This window comes from Sorex araneus, chromosome 3, assembly GCF_027595985.1.
Source record: "Sorex araneus isolate mSorAra2 chromosome 3, mSorAra2.pri, whole genome shotgun sequence".
Classification (NCBI taxonomy): Eukaryota; Metazoa; Chordata; class Mammalia; order Eulipotyphla; family Soricidae; genus Sorex; species Sorex araneus.
The window spans coordinates 238,566,393-238,583,665 of NC_073304.1; the positions used below are offsets into that span (position 1 = coordinate 238,566,393).

Below are 17,273 nucleotides of genomic sequence, written 5' to 3' on the forward strand. Positions count from 1 at the left end.
GCCCGTTGGGTCCCCGGTGCAGGGGCACCTGCCGAGGCCACTCGCGCTGCCTGACACTTCTGAGCCCGCCCTGCACCCGCTTTCGCCCCGGCCACCCCTCGCCCGCCACCCGCCAGCCTCGCCACTCCCGGGCCCATGTCCATCTGGTGGTCCGTGACCCGTGATTCCAGGGGCTCCTGCTCTGCCCCTCAGGCCGGTGGCCCCTGTGTGGGGGCCGTGCGGGCCATGTGGGGAGCTGCCCGGCTCTCCACGCAGCCGCGGGCGCTCAGAGCCCACCCTGGGCCCACAGGTGCGCTGTGCCGCCGTCTTCGCCCTGGGCACGTTTGTGGGCAACTCCGCGGAGAGGACAGACCATTCCACCACCATCGACCACAACGTGGCCATGATGCTGGCTCAGCTCATCAATGACGGGAGCCCCGTGGTGCGGAAGGTGCGTGCGCCCCCCAGGGGCCCTGCCGCTGGCAGCACCACGCTCACACGCACACACGCGCTCACACGCACATGTTCACACACTCACAGTCATGTTCACACGCTCACGTTGACATGTTCACACTCACAGTCATGTTCACACGCTCACAGTCACGCTCATAAACACGTTCAGACATCTGTACACACAACCTCGCTCATACACACATTCACACACACAAACAGGCACTTGCGCTCACAGTCACACTCACAGTCTCATGCCCTGTCACACACTCATGTGCACTCACACTCACACATACAGTGCTCACTTACAGGTCTACACAGAATCACACCAGACACCCCCATGCACATGCCCACATGCACATAAGCCCACACACTAAAACACTCACACAGCATACACTTGCTTACACTCACATTCACAAACACACAACCACACACTTATGTATTGTTGTAAACACTTAAGCTCACTCATACGCATGTACACACAGTCACACACATACACACTGACATAAAATGTCACGCACACATACACTCACATACCCAGTCACACTCATCCACACACACTGGCTGTCACACATACACACTCACATGCACATACACTGTCATTCTCACACTCCCGCACACGCCACAGCCTGAGCTCACTCGCTGCAGGGCTGCCCTGCCTGGTGCGCCCCAGTGGCCAGGGTCAGCCCCACAGGCCGCTCTCACCAGGAGCTGTGCCGCGGCCCCTGGGCACCAGCGGGGGACGGGCATCGCCAGGCCCCCGTGCTTGCTGCGGGTGCGGGTGGTGCTGCCAGGGGCTCAGCTGTAGTCCGCCTGGCGGGAGGACTGGGGGCGGCCGTGCCGGTGGCCCTGGGCCGACTCACGTGGCTCCCACAGGAGCTGGTGGTGGCGCTGAGCCACCTGGTGGTGCAGTACGAGAGCAACTTCTGCACGGTGGCGCTGCAGTTCATGGAGGAGGAGAAGAACTACCCGCTGCCGTCGCCCGCCAGCGCAGGTACCCGCGGGTGGGCGGGCAGCACCGACCTGCGTGGGGCTCGGGGGTCAGTCTCCCGCCCGCCCTCAAGCCGGCGCCGCAGGGAGGGGCCGAGGAGAGAGGCGCCGCGCGGTGCCCGGGCAAGGCCTCGTCCTGGGGCCCCGTGGTCCTGCCTGTGCCCCTCACCCCTCACCCTTGCCCCTCGCCCTGCCAGAGGGAGGGAGCCTGACGCCCGTGCGGGACAGCCCCTGCACGCCCCGCCTGCGCCCCGTCAGCTCCTACGGGAACATCCGCGCCGTCACCACGGCCCGGGGCCTCAACAAGTCTCTGCAGAACCTGAGCCTGACGGAGGAGGGTGAGGAGCCCGCAGCCCCCGCCCGCAGCCCGTCTCTGCCCGCCGGCCCGCGCAGCCCCGCATGACGTGTGCCCCGCCCCCGCAGCCGGCAGCTCCGCGGCCTTCTCTCCCGGCCACCTGAGCACCAGCAGCAGCGCCAGCAGCACGCTGGGCAGCCCCGAGAACGAGGAGTCCATCCTGTCCTTCGAGACCGTGGACAAGATGCGCCGCGTCAGCTCCTACTCGGCCCTCAACTCCCTCATCGGTGAGCAGCTCGCCCGCCCCGGCACTGGCCCCGCCCCTGCCACGGCACTGGCCCCGCCCTCACAGCACTGGCCACGCCCGCCCCGGCACTGGCCACGCCCACTGCAGCACTGGCCACGCCCTCACCACGGGACTGGCCACAGCACCGACCCCACCCCCACCATGGGACTGTCCATGCATTCTGCCACTGAGCTGGCCACGCCCCCTGCCCCACCCCAAGCTGCCCGTCCACTCCGCCCCACCCAGGCCCGTGTCTGCCACACTGCATCTCTTCTGAGCTGCTCTCCGGAGCCGACTGCTGTCAGAGTCCCTGGCTTGATGGGCCGGGCAGCAGTGTCCGCCGTGCGCCCCGTGTTCTGGCCACGTGGGCAGCACACACCTGCACTGACCCTTCACTTGGGCCTTCGCCCACCTCCCGTGGCCCCACCCTCGGCCCCACAGTGCTCCCTGCCGTCCCGTGTGGCGCCCGGTGGGCCGCGCGCTGACAGCCCCTCCCCACAGGCGTGTCCTTCAACAGCGTCTACACGCAGATCTGGCGCGTGCTGCTGCACCTGGCCGCGGACCCCTACCCCGACGTGTCCGACTTGGCCATGAAGGTCCTCAACAGCGTCGCCTACAAGGTGGGGGCTCCGCGCCCGCCCCTGCCCTGTCTCCCGGGAGACAGCGCGAGGCGGGGAGCCGCTGAGGTCCCCCCACAGCTCGTCCCACGGGCAGGGCCGCACCCCTGCCCCGGCGTCGGCTCGGGCTCGTTGGGCAGCAGGTCCCTGCAGCCCTGCGCCCTGTGCCCGGGGACAAGGCTGCTCCCGCCCGCCCTGCTCGTGGGCACTGAGGGGCCCGTGGGTGTCCCCCGAGCTCCCACCGCCCCGTGGCCTGCTCCGAGGTGTCTGCTCTCATCATCCTTTTTCTCTCTCTGCCTTTCGGGGTCACTCCCAGCTCTGTGCTCTCGGGCTGTTGGGCGTGCTGGGGATGGGCCCCAGGTCAGCCGTGTGCAGGGCGAGCGCCCTCTGACCCTCGCTTCCTTTTCCGGAGACTGAGGGACCCTCCCATGCGTGGGCGCGGGGTGGGCACTCACCAGTCCTTGGGCCCGAAGCCAGCAGGCTCAGACAGACAGGCCTGGCGTGTGCCCGACCCCCCCACCCCCAAGGCCGCAGCCACTCGGCAGTTCTGCCCTGCGCCCTTCTCTCTGCCACGCGCGCTGGCCGGGCTCCGGGGGCTGCGGGCGGGCCCGGCCAGGCTCCACACCCACAGTCCTCTCCCGTGTCCCCACAGAAGGGGGGCCTGGCTGGGCGTCCGCCCGTGGCCCGCAGCTAGTGCCCTGGTCCGGGTCCCCCTTCCCCACACCCCTGGTCTGCAGGGCAGCGTGGCCTGTGCATGTGAGCCCCTGACCGGCCCTCTGGCCTTGCTCCCACAGGCCACCATGAACGCCCGGCCCCAGCGCATCCTGCCCACGTCCTCGCTCACGCAGTCGGCGCCCGCCAGCCCCACCAACAAGGGCGCACACATGCAGCAGGCGGGGTACGGCCCGCGCAGCCGAGACGCGTCCCAGGGTCGGGGGGAGGCCGGGGGGAGGCGCGGCGGGTGGGGTCAGGCCCGGCTTCTCCCCGCAGAGGCTCCCCCCCGACGTCCAGCACCAGCAGCTCCAGCCTCACCAACGACGTGAGCAAGCAGCCGGGCAGCCGGGAGCTGCCTGCGGGCCGGCCGGGCGCCTCTGGCCCCTCGGGGCCACAGTACACGCCGCACTCACACCAGTTCCCGCGCACGCGCAAGATGTTCGACAAGGGCCCCGACCAGGTGGGCAGCCTGGCCCGGCCCGCCCTGGCTTCTGGCCTCACAGCTCCGGGTGCGGGTGGCAGTGTCCCGGGTGCAGGTGTGTGCAGGCCCTGTCACGTGTGACCTGTGGTCCGTGTACTTCCGTGAGCGTCTGTGCGCCCCCTCCGCCGAGGGAAGCGTGTCCGCGCAGTGCTCGGTGTGGATCGGGGGTGGGGGGTTCGCCGCGGGTCGGCCGGTCTGACCTGGCCTCCCCCCGCCCCCGGTGCCGTAAGGCCGCCGAGGACCCCGACGAGGCTGCCGGACACAAGAGCTTCGTGGCCGCCTCCGTGCACACGGGCTTCTGCGACTGGAGTGCCCGCTACTTCGCCCAGCCCGTCATGAAGGTGCGTGCCCAGCCCGTGCCCGCGGCCTGCCCCCAGGGCGGGGCGCCCCGGGGCCTGCGTCACCGCCCGTCCCGTCGCTCTAGATCCCAGAGGAGCACGACCTGGAGAGCCAGACCCGCAAGGAGAGGGAGTGGCGCTTCCTCCGGAACAGCCGCGTGCGCAGGCAGGCGCAGCAGCTCGTGCAGAGGGGTGAGCGGCGGGGCGGGGCGAGGGGAGCGGGCAGGGGGTCGGCCACGCAGGGGCTGGGCCCTCCTCCCGCCCTCCCCACGCGGCCCTGCAGAGCTGAGCTCCCGGGTGCCCCCTTGGGGTGAGCACCTGAGCCCCCCCCCTCTGGCCCCGGCAGGACTGCCCCCCTGCTCTGGTTGCTGCTCCGGCCGGGCCCACGCCGGTGCCCCGGGGTCCCGGCACGTGGTTCCCTGTGCAGGCCCTGCTGGCTGGGCGGCCGGTGGCCGGCGGCGCGGGTTCAGGCCCCTCCTCGTGTCTCGCAGGCATCACCAGGCTGGACGACCAGATATTCCTGAACAGGAACCCTGGCGTCCCCTCCGTGGTCAAGTTTCACCCCTTCACGCCCTGTGTGGCCGTGGCTGACAAGGACAGCATCTGGTAGGGGGGGCGGCCGAGGCCTGGGTGCTGCGGGCCGCGGGGGGCCGCGTCCCCCCCTCTCAGCGTCTCCCCTCCGCCCTGCAGTTTCTGGGACTGGGAGAAGGGGGAGAAGCTGGACTACTTCCACAACGGGAACCCCCGGTACACGCGCGTGACGGCCATGGAGTACCTCAACGGGCAGGACTGCTCCCTGCTGCTCACGGCCACAGGTGGGGCCACGCGGGGGCCGGGGCGGGCCGCCGGGCGCCCCCCCGCTCGCCCTCCCAGCAGCTCTGTCCCTCCCCCCAGACGACGGCGCCATCCGGGTCTGGAAGAACTTTGCTGACCTGGAGAAGAATCCAGAGATGGTGACCGCCTGGCAGGGCCTCTCGGACATGCTGCCGACCACCCGAGGTAGACGCGCCCCCGCCGGGCTCAGGCCTGGCCGCCGTCCCCACCCCTGTCCCGGCCGCTCCCCTCTCGCCTCTGGCCCAGAAGGGTGAGGTGGGCAGGACGTGCCGGCCAGGGGCCGAGGGTGATTCCCGCTGGGCTCAGGGCCCCTCGCCGTTGCCCGCACGGCCGTGCCCGCGCTGAGCTGCCGTGCCCCCTGCGCAGGGGCCGGGATGGTGGTGGACTGGGAGCAGGAGACGGGGCTGCTCATGAGCTCGGGGGACGTGCGCATCGTGCGCGTGTGGGACACGGAGCGCGAGATGAAGGTGCAGGTGCGTGGCCGCCCCCCGCCCCCACCGGAGCCTCCCGAAACCCCGTCCTCGACTCGGTGGGGGTCCACAGGGGTCCTCCTGGCTCGCGGCTCTGCCCTCCGTGCCGTGCCGCCGGGTGACGGCCCCGCCCTGCCCCGGCCCAGGACATCCCCACGGGCGCCGACAGCTGCGTGACCAGCCTGTCCTGCGACTCCCACCGCTCCCTCATCGTGGCCGGCCTGGGCGACGGCTCCATCCGCGTGTACGACCGGAGGATGGCGCTGAGCGAGTGGTATGGCCGCGTGGGGTCCCGGCTCGGGTTGCCCTGTGCCCGTGAAGCCGCGGGGCCACAGGCCAGCGCCAGGGGGCAGGGAGCCCCGGGCGCACCGGGGCAGGCGGAGGCGGGCACGCCTTGGTGGGGGGACCTGGCCAGCGTCGGGCCCGACTGCAGGTGCCCGGTCCAGCAACCCCACTGAGCATCCCGCCCCCAGACTGCTGTTTGCCCAATACTTGGGTCACTCCTGGTGGGGCACGGGGACCCTGTGGGGTGCCGGGGGTCGAACCCGGGACGGCCGTGTGCAAGGCCAGCGCCCGCCCTGCTGTGCTGCTGTTAGAGGCGGCCTGGGGAGGCTGGCACCTGAGAGACGGGGGTGGGGTCTGTCTGCAGCCGCGTCATGACGTACCGGGAGCACACGGCCTGGGTGGTGAAGGCGCAGCTGCAGAAGCGCCCCGAGGGCCACATCGTCAGCGTCAGGTGAGGGAGCTGGGCAGCCGGCCCGCACCCACCCCTGCCGGGGTCCTCCAGCCCCAGCCCCATGCCCGCGCCCCCAGTCCTGCCCGGGGCCGCCCAGAGGCCTCACCGCGCACTTCTCGCAGCGTCAACGGGGACGTGCGTTTCTTTGACCCCCGGATGCCCGAGTCGGTGAACGTCCTGCAGATCGTGAAGGGGCTCACGGCGCTGGACATCCACCCGCAGGCCAACCTGATCGCGTGGTAGGGGCCGCCCCGGGCACTGCCCTGGCCAGGCGCAGACCCTGCCGTGCATCCCGCTGAGCCCGCCTCTCCCGCAGCGGCTCCGTGAACCAGTTCACCGCCATCTACAGCGCCAGCGGGGAGCTCGTCAACCACATCAAGTACTACGACGGCTTCATGGGCCAGCGCGTGGGCGCCATCAGCTGCCTGGCCTTCCACCCCTACTGGGTCTGTCCCGGGGCCCGGGGGGCTGCCTGGCCTTCCACCCCTACTGGGTCTGTCCCGGGGCCCGGGGGGCTGCCTGGCCTTCCACCCCTACTGGGTCTGTCCCGGGGCCCGGGGGGCTGCCTGGCCTTCCACCCCTACTGGGTCTGTCTGGGGGGCTGCCTGGCCTTCCACCCCTACTGGGTCTGTCTGGAGGGCTGCCTGGCCTTCCACCCCTACTGGGTCTGTCCCCTCACTCCCGCGCTCTCCACAGCCGCACCTGGCCGTGGGCAGCAACGACTACTACATCTCCGTGTACTCAGTCGAGAAGCGCGGCCGGTAGTGCCCGGCGCCAGCTCCACCCTCGCCGACCCGCCGTCCGTCCGTCTGTCCTCGCGTCACACCAGGGAGCCGGAAAGGGGGACTCGGAGTGGCAGAGACCTCAGGGTACGTGGGTCTCCCCCAGACACCAGTTCTGAAGGGGCAAAACTCGGCCGGCCGCACCCGCCTCCCCAGCCACGCGGGCCGAGCACCGGGCACCGCCCCGCCGTGGGGGCCCAGCCCTCAGCGTGTCGGCGTTTCCGAGCCAGCCAGGCTGAGAGACAGGAGGGGAAGCGGGGCCGAGTGGAGGGGTGCAGGCCGCCTCGCAGAGGGACACTGGCCAGGTGGGTGCGGGTTGGCCGCTGGCCCGTCGGTGCCGCACGCAGCCGTGGCTCCTGCCTGCACCCCATGCCCCGCATGCGTGTGGCCGCGGCCCTGGGCTCCCTCTCAGATGTGGGCTGCGGGCAAGCGGGGCAGTGAGCCCAGACGGACCCCAAGGAGTGCAGAAGGGAGAGCGGGCCGCGATGATGTTCTGAAAAGCTTTTCTCCCACTGTCCTCGGGAATCGGGACTGCCGGGGAGCGGCGGGCAGTGCTGGCCGAGCCTGTCCGGGCTGCAGCAGGCAGGGCCCGGCCCCCAGCAGCCGCCTCCCCGCACCGACCACAGCACGCCTGGGGTGTCGGGACGGCGGCCGAGCCGCACCTCTGTAACTGGTCCGTTAGCTCATCACGGCTCTCCAGTGACCACGGAACCTTCCAGAAGCCGGTCCCAGTCTGACCCCCTCAGAGCTGACTCCTGGGGGTTCAAGTTCGGATTCTGAGCTGAGCTCGTTTGGTTCTGCCAGTCGGGCCGCGTGCAGGCCACCCTGGAGAGTGCGTGACCCGTGTGAAAATTCAATCATGAAGTGAACGACTAAAAGCTCATTATCTCTATTTATTTTACAATGAAAACGAAAGACTTTGACAGACACGGAACCGCCGTGTGGAGCGAGAGCAGAGCGGCACCAACAGGGAATTGTTAATAAAGGAGAAACCCAAGTGGGCCGGAACCCACTGTCTCTGCCGCCCGCGGGGCCCTGCGGGGGGACGAGTGTCCAGGGGACTCTGCAGGCAGGGCCCGGCCCACACTGAGTCACTCGCCAGGTCAGGAGACAGGGCAGCAACGTGCCCATGGCCGTGCCTCAGTCTTCAGGAGCTGTGGGGGGTGCCGGCTGCCCCGAGGGGCCCCGCAGGCAGGGAGGTGGGCCTCATTGCGTTGCAGAGCAGGGCTAGACCAGCCCAGCTTCCAGGACCGCAGCCTCTGGGCCCCCTAGCGCTCCCCCAGGGGTCCCACCCAACAGCTGCTTTGGGGGCCTCATTCTGCCCCTCCCCCCACAGCCTGATGGCTCAGAGGGCCTGGGGCTGTCACCGTGGAGACCGAGCGCCAGCTGCCAGTCTGCAGTGGGAAGTGGAGAATGTCCCGCCCGTGGTCGCGAGTCTCTGGCCCAGGGCCCGCGGGACCTTCCCCACGAGCAGCGGGGCCCACGCAGGCGGCATGGCCCAGCCCTGCTTGCCCGGAGCTGTGGGCACAGGAAGCCACCCCCAGGCCCCGGCCCAGTGTGCAGAACATGGTGGCACCGGCCCTAGCCAGGAGAATGCCAGGCCGGTGGGGACGCGCCTTTCAGTCAGAACCAGCTGTCCTCACCGCAGCAGAGCAGACTCGGCTCCCAGACTGCTGCAGGGTCGCCGGGGTGCGAGTAGGGCGGAGTGATGCCAGCACAGAGCCCTAAGTAACTCGTGAGCACTGCGGGGGTGGCCTGAGCCCCCAGAACAAAGCTCGGGCTGAGAGATACCCGGGAGGAGCCCCAGGGACGGAGGCACCGTGGTGACCCCTAACAAGCACTGGCCAAGGCGGAGAGGGTGCCCTGGCACAGAGCCTCCCCTCAGCGCCACCGGGCAGCTCCCAAAGGCTGGTGCCTCCCTCTGCCCTAGGAAGGACACCCTGTGGAGGCCAGCGGGCGGGGAGCCGGCACGGGGCCCCCCAGGACCCCCAGCACCACCTGGCATCCCCAGGCCCCGCCCCCCAGCCAACTCTGCCGCTCAGGCACAGCCGAGGTGGCGGGTCCGCTGCACTGCACGTGCCCAACCAAGCCATCACCAGGAGAGGGCCTGGTGGGTCCCCTGCCCCCTCCCCCAGGGTGATCCCTCGGCCCTGCGGGTTTCCAGGCTCCCGCACCCGCCGTCCCGCAGCGCCACCTCGCGGCCGGCGCGGCGCCCAGCAGGCGGGACCGTCCAGCCCGCGCCGCCCGCGCCCCGCGCTCCAGGCACCTCTGGGCTCCCGCTGGCGCCTCCCAGGCTGTTCCAGAACGTTCCGTGACCTCAGCTGCCCCCCTGCTGCTCCTGTGACCCCAGGACACGGGCCTGAGCAGGACAGGGCGATATCGGGGAAAGGCTCGCACCGGGCCTCCTCCAGGGCAGCCAGGACCCCACCCGCATAGATGAGGGATGGTGCGGACGGAGGAGGAGCAGGGTCACAGGTGGACACGGGTGGCGAGAACGAGGCGAGTGGCCGGCGGTGTGCCGTCACCTCGGGGTCCCAGGTGTCCGCTGTCCCCGCATGGACGCCACCTCCCGCCAGTCCCTCCCGCGGCGTATCCCGTGGGCCTGCCGTACGGGGCCCCTGGGGGTCGCCGGCTCCTCCCGCCTGTGCGCGGGCCTGGGGCTCCCGCGGGGCGGGGGCGGCCTCGGCGGTGCCTGCGTGGCCAGCGAGGCGGGACTCGGCGGCCTCCGGCGTAGGCAGCGGCGCGCCCCGGGCGAGCGAGAAACTCGCCGAGCGCTCGGGCCCCGGCCGGGAGCGGCCGCTCGGCGGCGCGGAGCGGGGGCGCGCGGCGGTTCGCGCGCGGCGGAGCTTGGCCCGCTGCGGCCGCCGTCGGAGGGGGCGGGGCCGCGCTAGGGCGGCCGCGAGGGGCCGGGCCGCGGGGGCGGGGCTACGGCGGCCGCGAAGGGCGCGGTGGCTGGGCTCGGCGGGCCGGTGCGCGGGGCCGGCGCCGCCATGGGCAACCTGTTCGGCCGCAAGAAGCAGAGCCGGGTCACCGAGCAGGACAAGGCCATCCTGGTGAGAGCGGGGCCGGCGGGGGGGCCGGGGCCGGGCCGAGGGGCGCCCCGCGCTCGCGCCGCCCTCGCGCGGCCGTATCCGGCTCGGGCCCGGGGTCGGCGCCGGCCGCCTGCTGCCCGCGGACCCGGGGGCCCGGGGACACGGGCGCGGCCGCTGGGGACCCCGGCTCCCGGGGGTGGGCGCTCTCCGGGGAGGAGACCCCGGCCCGGCTCGCACGACGCCTGCCGCCCGGGCTCCCGTGGGCGCCGGTTTGAGCGCGGGCGGCTCGACCCTCGGCTCGGCCCCGCCGAGACCCCGAGCTCGACGGACCCCCGGGTCCAGCAAAGGCCCGAGCTCGGGTGCCCGCAGCGGCCGCACCAGGCGCTTCCCCACAGGTGGACCTTGCCCAGGTGTGCCCGCCCGGTGCCGCACACGCGTCCCTTACACAGGTGACCCATGCAGGTGTGCCCGCCCGGTGCCCGCACACGCGTCCCTTACACAGGTGACCCATGCAGGTGTGCCCGCCCGGTGCCCGCACACGCGTCCCTTACACAGGTGATCCATGCAGGTGTGCCCGCCGGGTGCCCCACACGCGTCCCTTACACAGGTGACCCATGCCGGGTGCCCCACACGCGTCCCTTACACAGGTGACCCATGCGGGTGTGCCCGCCGGGTGCCCCACACGCGTCCCTTACACAGGTGACCCATGCGGGTGTGCTTGCACACGCGTCCCTTACACAGGTGACCCATGCGGGTGTGCTTGCACACGCGTCCCTTACACAGGTGACCCATGCGGGTGTGCCCGCCGGGTGCCCCACACGCGTCCCTTACACAGGTGACCCATGCGGGTGTGCTTGCACACGCGTCCCTTACACAGGTGACCCATGCGGGTGTGCTTGCACACGCGTCCCTTACACAGGTGATCCATGCAGGTGTGCCCGCCGGGTGCCACACACGCGTCCCTTACACAGGTGACCCATGCGGGTGTGCCCGCCCGGTGCCCGCACACACAAACCTTAACGCAGTGCTCTGTGCAGGTGTGCCCACCGGGTATGCCCTCACAGGTGTGCCCGCACAGGTGTCCCCGTACAGGTGTGCCCGTGCCAGTGTCCCTGCCCGTCCATGCCCGCCCTCAGCCCGCGCAGGAAGCCCCGCACATCCCGCAGGACTCACTTGGGGGCACCTTCCTAGGGCCTTTCTCGCTGTGGGAGCTCTGCGCCCCCGCGGGAGGGGCCGGCCCAGCCCCGAGTGGCTACCTCGGGGTCGCGGCCCCACGAGGAGGCCACACGAGTCCCGGGGTGCGGGGGGCGCGGCCGCCCCGCTGGACGCTCGTGTCTCCGCAGCAACTGAAGCAGCAGCGCGACAAGCTGCGGCAGTACCAGAAGCGCGTGTCGCAGCAGCTGGAGCGCGAGCGCGCGGTGGCCCGGCAGCTGCTGCGCGACGGCAGGAAGGAGTGAGTGGGGCGGGCGGGGCGGGCGGGGCGGCAGGGCCCCCCCCGTCACTCCGAGCTCACTGTCTGCCCCCCCAGGCGGGCCAAGCTGCTTCTGAAGAAGAAGCGCTACCAGGAGCAGCTGCTGGACAAGACGGAGCAGCAGATCGCCAGCCTGGAGACCATGGTGGGGACCGGCCGCGGGGGCGGTGCCCGCGGTGGGCGGGGCTCGCGGGGGCGGGGCGCACAGGGGGCGGGACTCAGGCCGTCGGGCTGCACCACCCCAGGTGCAGAGCATCGAGTTCACCCAGATCGAGATGAAGGTGCTGCAGGGGCTGCAGTTCGGAAACGAGTGTCTGAAGAAGATGCACCAGGTGAGCAGGGGAGCGCCCAGGGACAGGCTCAGGGTTGGGCGCGCCCCAGGCCACTGGCCCAAGAGCAGGACAGACCGGCTGCCCCAGGAGGCGCCACATTCCGGGTGTGTGGGGGGATGCGGGCGCCCAGGCCTCACCCGCCCGGAGAGGTCAGCACCCTGCTCTGGAGGCAGGTGGGGGCGGGCAGCCCTGGGCCCTGGTCTGGAGGCAGGCGCTTCTGCGGTGATGGCAGAGGAGAGCCCAGCCGCATCCCGCCCCCACCAGGTCATGTCCATGGAGGAAGTGGAACGGATTCTGGACGAGACCCAGGAGGCCGTGGAGTACCAGCGAGTGCGTGGGGGGCCCGGGGGGTGTGGGCTCGGGGCTGTCCACGGCAGAGGGGGCCCAGAGGGTGTGGGCCTGGGGCTGTCCACGGCAGAGGGGGCCCAGGGGGTGTGGGCCCGGGGCTGTCCATGACGGGGGGAGCCAGGGGGTGTGGGCCCGGGGCTGTCCACGGCGGGGGGTGGCGGGGGGGCCCAGGGGTTGTGGGCCCAGGGCTGTCCACGGCAGGGGGGGGCCAGGGGGTGTGGGCCCGGGGCTATCCACGGGGGGGGGGCCCGGAGGGGTGTGGGCCCGGGGCCTTTCGACATGCAGTGGGGGTCTTGGCCCAGCTGCCCCTTCCTGCAGCCCCCGCCCACCCTCACCTCGGCTCCCCCCTGCACAGCAAATCGATGAGCTGCTGGCCGGCAGCCTGACCCAGGAGGACGAGGACGCCGTCCTGGAGGAACTTCAGGCCATCACTCAGGCAGGAGCACGGCCCGGGGCGGGGGGACGGGTGCCGTGGGTCCCCAGGGAGGGCCGAGTGCAGGGGGGGCGGGTGCTGCGGCCCCCCTCATCATGACCCCCCTTGCTGGGCATTAGGGAGAACCCCGGATGGAGGGTTTGGGGGTCCCCAAAGTGCAGCCCCCCAGAGTGGCCTGTCGCAGGCCAGTGGGGCGAGGGGACACCCGTAGACAGTGTGTGACCCACTCCGGGTGGGGATTCACCCAGACCACGGCAGGACTCTACACGTGCCCGCCTCTCCCTCCCCTGCCCGTGTGTGTGCCCGTCTCACCTGCCCTCTGCCCCCGCAGGAACACCTGGAGCTGCCCGACGTGCCTTCGGAGCCCCTTCCCGAAACGCACCCAGGTACTGCCCAGACCCGTCCTGCGTCCGGGCCAGGCCCCGCTGGTGACTACCGTGGCCGGGGGTGGGCTCGGGGTGCTGGTACTGACCCCAGTCGAGCTCTGCCCTGCCAGTGGGCCACGTTCCTCCCATGCTGGGCATCTGGTCAGAGTGCAGTTCCGGCCGCAGGCGTCCTCTTGGGGCCTCGGGCACTCGCCTGCAGCCCAGTGTCCCTGTGTCCACTCTCTGCCCCCATTGTCCGGGCCGGCTGTCCCACACCCGCCCGTGTCTGCTTGCTGGCCTCATCCTGTGGGAGTGGCCCCTCGGAGCCCCCTCTGACCTCTGTCCTCTTCCCTCAGAGAAAGTCTCCATCCAGACGCCGCCCCGACGGGCAGAGCTGGTCGCGGCGTCCTAGCAGCCGCCCGGGCACCGAGGACCCCAGCAGCCAGGAGTGCGTGTGGCTGTCGGGGCTCGAGGGCGGCCCGGTGCGCTGTCCACCTGCACTTCTGATCACATGACCGACCCAGCTCCGGCCGGCCGGGACTCCCCGCCCCAGACGCAGGTGCTGGCGCTGGGCCCGCGGCTGCCGAGGGCCGCTCTGGAGAGCCACGTCCATGTCTGAAGACTCGGGGGGACCCGCACCGGGCAGGCCAGGGGTCTCCCGCCTGCTCCGCAGCTGCAGGACTGGCCCCAGCCGGGCTCGGCGACACTGAGCAGGGACTCGGGACAGCTGTGGGTGCGCCCGGGGCTTCTCCCGCCAAGCCCAGTGGCCCGGACACCCTGTGTCCCTGCGTCTGGGCCCTGGGCACTGGCCCCTGAGGGGCGGGCAGGGCCCGGCTGGCAACTCCTCGGCCCACATTAAAGCTGGTGCCCACGGCCTGCGCCTGGTGGTGGGGCAGGCAGGGGTGAGGGCGAGGTGGCCCCTGGGAGCTGTGTCCAGCGGGACACTGGCAGTGGCCAGGTCAGCGGGCCCTGATGCAGGCCGACTACAGTTTCCGTTTACGTCGGGACGACCAGGATGCGGACACGGCCCCTGCCTGGCAGAGCTGCCCCGCCCGAGGGGAGCGGGGAGGGCCCAGGGGGCTGGACTCGGGGTTAAGGCCCTCAGCCCAGCAACACGTGAAAAGGGCCTTTACCTGGACACCCCGAACACCCCAGTGAGTGTTGCAGAATAAGAAAATGCCGTGGAACCTCTGGGTCGCAGTATTGACGCGCCAGCACCCGCTACGACACACGTGTCACGCGGTGAATGGAACTTGTGTCTGGACCACGCCCAGCAGGGCTCAGGGATGACTCCTGTCTCTGTGCTCGCGTGCAAGCCTGCACCAGCTCCCCAGCCCGGAAGGGTCCATCAGGGACAGCTCGGGTCACGTGAGCGGGGGGAGGCCGGTCCAGGGAGCAGCGAGCAGGAGGTGCACGCCGGCCCACCAGGGTGACGAGCCGGAGGCAGACGCACAGCCAAGTCTCAGTGGACGGCTGCGTGGCCATTGGCTAGGGCCACAAGTGCCCCGACAGGCTCCCCCACCACCTGACACAGGCACCCACTTGAGACAGGCCACAGGACCCTGGGGAGAGACACCCACAGACGGACAGGTGGCCAAACTGGGCAGGGGCAGTGGGCGCAGCCACCAGCCCCCCTGCCGGGTGCCCATGGGCACCCCTGGACAGCTCCAGTTCCTTACAGCAACTCAGGACCCACGGGGTCTTGGTGAGGGCCCTTCCCACACAGCCTCGGGAGGGTGGGGGTCACGGGTGGGGACAGAGGGTCCCAGCAGGCCTGTGCGGGAGCGCGGGGGGGGGGGGGGGGGCAGCTCCCAGACTCCAGCTGCGCCCCCTGCTGGGCGCTCCCTGCCCTGCCCTGGGGGCCCAGACCCACTGTCTCTCCCCCTTTCCCCAGCCAGGTGCCGCCGCAGGCTCCTGCCCCTCCCCTGCCGTGGGCAGCCCTCCCTGCCACGCGGCCGGCATCCTGACCCCGGGGAGGGTGGGTGGTGCAGGCTTCCCCCTGGGGAGCAGTGTCAGGAGCCCCGGCTGGACCTTTCGCCCGGCCCCAGAGACCCGCCTCATGCCCAGGGCCGGGGCAGGCCCCTTGCGAAGGCCTCGAGCGCTGCCGCCCCCGGCTGTACCCTGCAGGACAGGGCTCGGGCGGCTGCCCCCACATCTGCGTGCTCCGAGGCGCCCACCGTCCTGGAGTCCAGCCTGACCGCGCAGACTCGGGACCCGCATGTGGCCCCCAGCCCGCTTCTGGCCCCTCCCCCGGGGCCTCGCGCCATGCAGCTCCCTGGGCTCGCCACCAGGTGGCAGCCGAGGCCCCCGTGGAGTGGCTGAGGCTGCCCGGCTGTCCAAGTGTCCAGCCGCCCGCTGACCCGCCCACCCAGGAAGGAGTAGCACCGTCGGGGGAGCTGACCACAGGCTCCCACTCTGCTGGTCAGAGGCAAGGTCATGGGGTCCTCCGGCGGCCGCCGGCCGGCACACAGCAGCGCCTGTCCCCCGAGTAGTCCGTCCACAGCCCTCGCGGCCAGTCCCAGGAACCCGGGCAGCGGCTCCGTGCTGACGGTGAAGGCTGGTCACTGGCTTTCCCAAAGCCGCGCCCCCTCGGAGCAGGCTGGCGGGCACGCTGGCACCCGGAGCGCCAGGCCCCACGGCCCCCCGCTCCCCCGAGGCCTGTCGCGACCCTTCTGGCGTGTTCCAAGGCAAGCAGAGGGGCTGCACCGCTGGGCGCGGCGTGGGGCCGGCCCACAGACAGCCGGGCCTCCCTCGGAGCTCCCCCACCTCGGAAGCCCGCAGACGCCTACACGCGGCTCTGCTCCGGCGAGGAGGCAGTCAGACGTGAGGGCTGGGGCGACATTTGAGAATCCGGCTTTAAATAAACACGGAATAGAGACGCGGAGCTGCTGCAGCTGGAATTAGCAGCAGCCGTCGCTGCACCTGCACCGGGGGCCGCTCCGCGCTCGGGGCCTCGCCGCGCGGGCCCGGGCAGGGCTGCCCTCTGCCCGCTGTCCAGCGCCCGCACCCGCGCCGAGGCCCGCGCGGTGGGTGCCTGGTCCCGGCCCGGCCCTCACCTGCAGGCGCGCGAGTCTGCAGTGCCACTCTGCAGCAAGTGGGTGACCGCGCTGGCAGGCGCAGGATGACGCCACGCGGGGGGGGGGGCGGCACTCGAGGTTCGCTCCGTGCCCCTGCGCCGCCCGCACGCGCCACCCACGCCCTCAGTCACGCCGCCCGCCAGGATTATGTAAGGGGCCGGTTGCTGGGTGACGGGTGACACCTCCCGGCCCGCTGCCGCCCCAACAGCCCGGGGCTGGCCTGCGGGAGGCTGTGTCCACCCCCTCCTCGAGGTGGCCCGACAGCCTGTACACAGGTCCCTTCTCCCCACAGCACTCGCCCCTGCAGGCCGCGTCTCTGCCAGTTTCCGGTTTCCTCTCCTGGGAAGCGGGCCAGGCCAACTGTTGTCCTAGGGCTACTCCCAGCCTAGTGCTCGGGCCACTGTCCAGTGATGGGGCTCCCACCGGGCTCCAGCCCGCTGTCAGCACAGTGCTGCGTGAGCACTCAGCCCGCTGGGTGCTGCCAGCAGGGGGCACTCGGAGGGGACGGCCCCGACCGGGCCAGGGCCAGGCCAAGCGGGGGCGTCCAGGCACGGCCCTTCCGAGGAAGAGCTGCACGCGGCAACAGGCCACGCTCTCCCGTCCACTCCGGGAACCACAGGGCCCTCAGCCGCCACGGCAGAACCATGGACGGGGGCCAGGGGTGCAACGCCCAGCGCCTCGTGACCACGTGGCATGTGGCGGGACCAGGGGGCAGTCCCGTGGCGCCCTGCTGCCCACCCGGAACGCCCACTGCCCCGTGCCTCGTCTCCGAGGCTCCAGCCGCCCGCTCCTCGGTGGCACTGGCCACCCCGGGGGCCAAGGCGCTGGCCGGAGGCCGCCCCACACCGAAGGCGCTGGGAGCGGGAGTGGACGACAGCTCCTGGCCTCGCAGGCACGGAGGGTGGTGGGGAAGGCCCGAGTGCCACCTCGCCAGCTCCGCGGTCACTGGCCCCGCCGACCAGGCCCCACTCCCAGATGGAGGGAGGGGGCTGAGACTGGGGGGTCCACAGGGAGGAGGGGGCACGGGGGCAGGCGGCTTCCCCGGGCCCGGGAAGCAGAGCCCTGGGCGGCCCCTCCCGGGAGCGGAGACGCCGGGGCTGCCTGCCGCGAGCAGCTTGCGGAGCGAGGCTGTCATCCTGTAATTAAATCCGAGACCCCCCCTACGTGACGTGGGGACGGAGCCACTTACATAACGGGCCTAAAAATAAGCCGTGCCGAGGGGTGTGTGGCGCTTCCCGGCCCG

At 71.5% G+C, this 17,273-nt stretch overlaps 2 protein-coding genes across 2 annotated transcripts in view; both read left to right on the top strand.

Annotated features, from left to right (window-relative positions):
- The window catches only part of RPTOR (regulatory associated protein of MTOR complex 1), a 55,114-nt gene extending 47,141 nt beyond the window's left edge, over positions 1-7,973 (top strand). The window contains exons 17-34 of the mRNA XM_004621090.2: positions 290-430; positions 1,306-1,423; positions 1,617-1,757; positions 1,843-2,001; positions 2,502-2,620; positions 3,412-3,515; positions 3,608-3,791; positions 4,043-4,153; positions 4,237-4,342; positions 4,642-4,756; positions 4,841-4,965; positions 5,045-5,149; positions 5,351-5,457; positions 5,601-5,728; positions 6,104-6,190; positions 6,313-6,429; positions 6,507-6,636; positions 6,887-7,973. Coding sequence (XP_004621147.2) covers positions 290-430; positions 1,306-1,423; positions 1,617-1,757; positions 1,843-2,001; positions 2,502-2,620; positions 3,412-3,515; positions 3,608-3,791; positions 4,043-4,153; positions 4,237-4,342; positions 4,642-4,756; positions 4,841-4,965; positions 5,045-5,149; positions 5,351-5,457; positions 5,601-5,728; positions 6,104-6,190; positions 6,313-6,429; positions 6,507-6,636; positions 6,887-6,955 — 2,166 coding nt within the window. The 3' untranslated portion in view covers positions 6,956-7,973. The remainder of the gene's footprint in view (positions 1-289; positions 431-1,305; positions 1,424-1,616; positions 1,758-1,842; positions 2,002-2,501; positions 2,621-3,411; positions 3,516-3,607; positions 3,792-4,042; positions 4,154-4,236; positions 4,343-4,641; positions 4,757-4,840; positions 4,966-5,044; positions 5,150-5,350; positions 5,458-5,600; positions 5,729-6,103; positions 6,191-6,312; positions 6,430-6,506; positions 6,637-6,886) is intronic.
- A 1,914-nt stretch (positions 7,974-9,887) lies between these two features.
- CHMP6 (charged multivesicular body protein 6) lies at positions 9,888-13,827 on the top strand. Its single transcript, XM_055133559.1, has 8 exons — positions 9,888-10,025; positions 11,348-11,457; positions 11,533-11,620; positions 11,721-11,807; positions 12,072-12,137; positions 12,511-12,591; positions 12,920-12,974; positions 13,310-13,827. Exons 1-8 carry the CDS (start codon positions 9,963-9,965, stop codon positions 13,363-13,365), a joined length of 606 nt encoding a protein of 201 aa, XP_054989534.1. The 5' UTR covers positions 9,888-9,962; the 3' UTR covers positions 13,366-13,827.
- Positions 13,828-17,273: the final 3,446 nt, after the last annotated feature.

Excerpts from the sequence above, each read along its gene's own strand:
- CHMP6 (XM_055133559.1), top strand. The coding sequence starts at position 9,963 with ATGGGCAACCTGTTCGGCCGCAAGAAGCAGAGCCGGGTCACCGAGCAG. Across the intron at positions 12,138-12,510 it reads AGGCCGTGGAGTACCAGCGA|CAAATCGATGAGCTGCTGGC; the intron begins GTGCGTGGGGGG and ends CCCCCTGCACAG. Across the intron at positions 12,975-13,309 it reads CCTTCCCGAAACGCACCCAG|AGAAAGTCTCCATCCAGACG; the intron begins GTACTGCCCAGA and ends CTCTTCCCTCAG.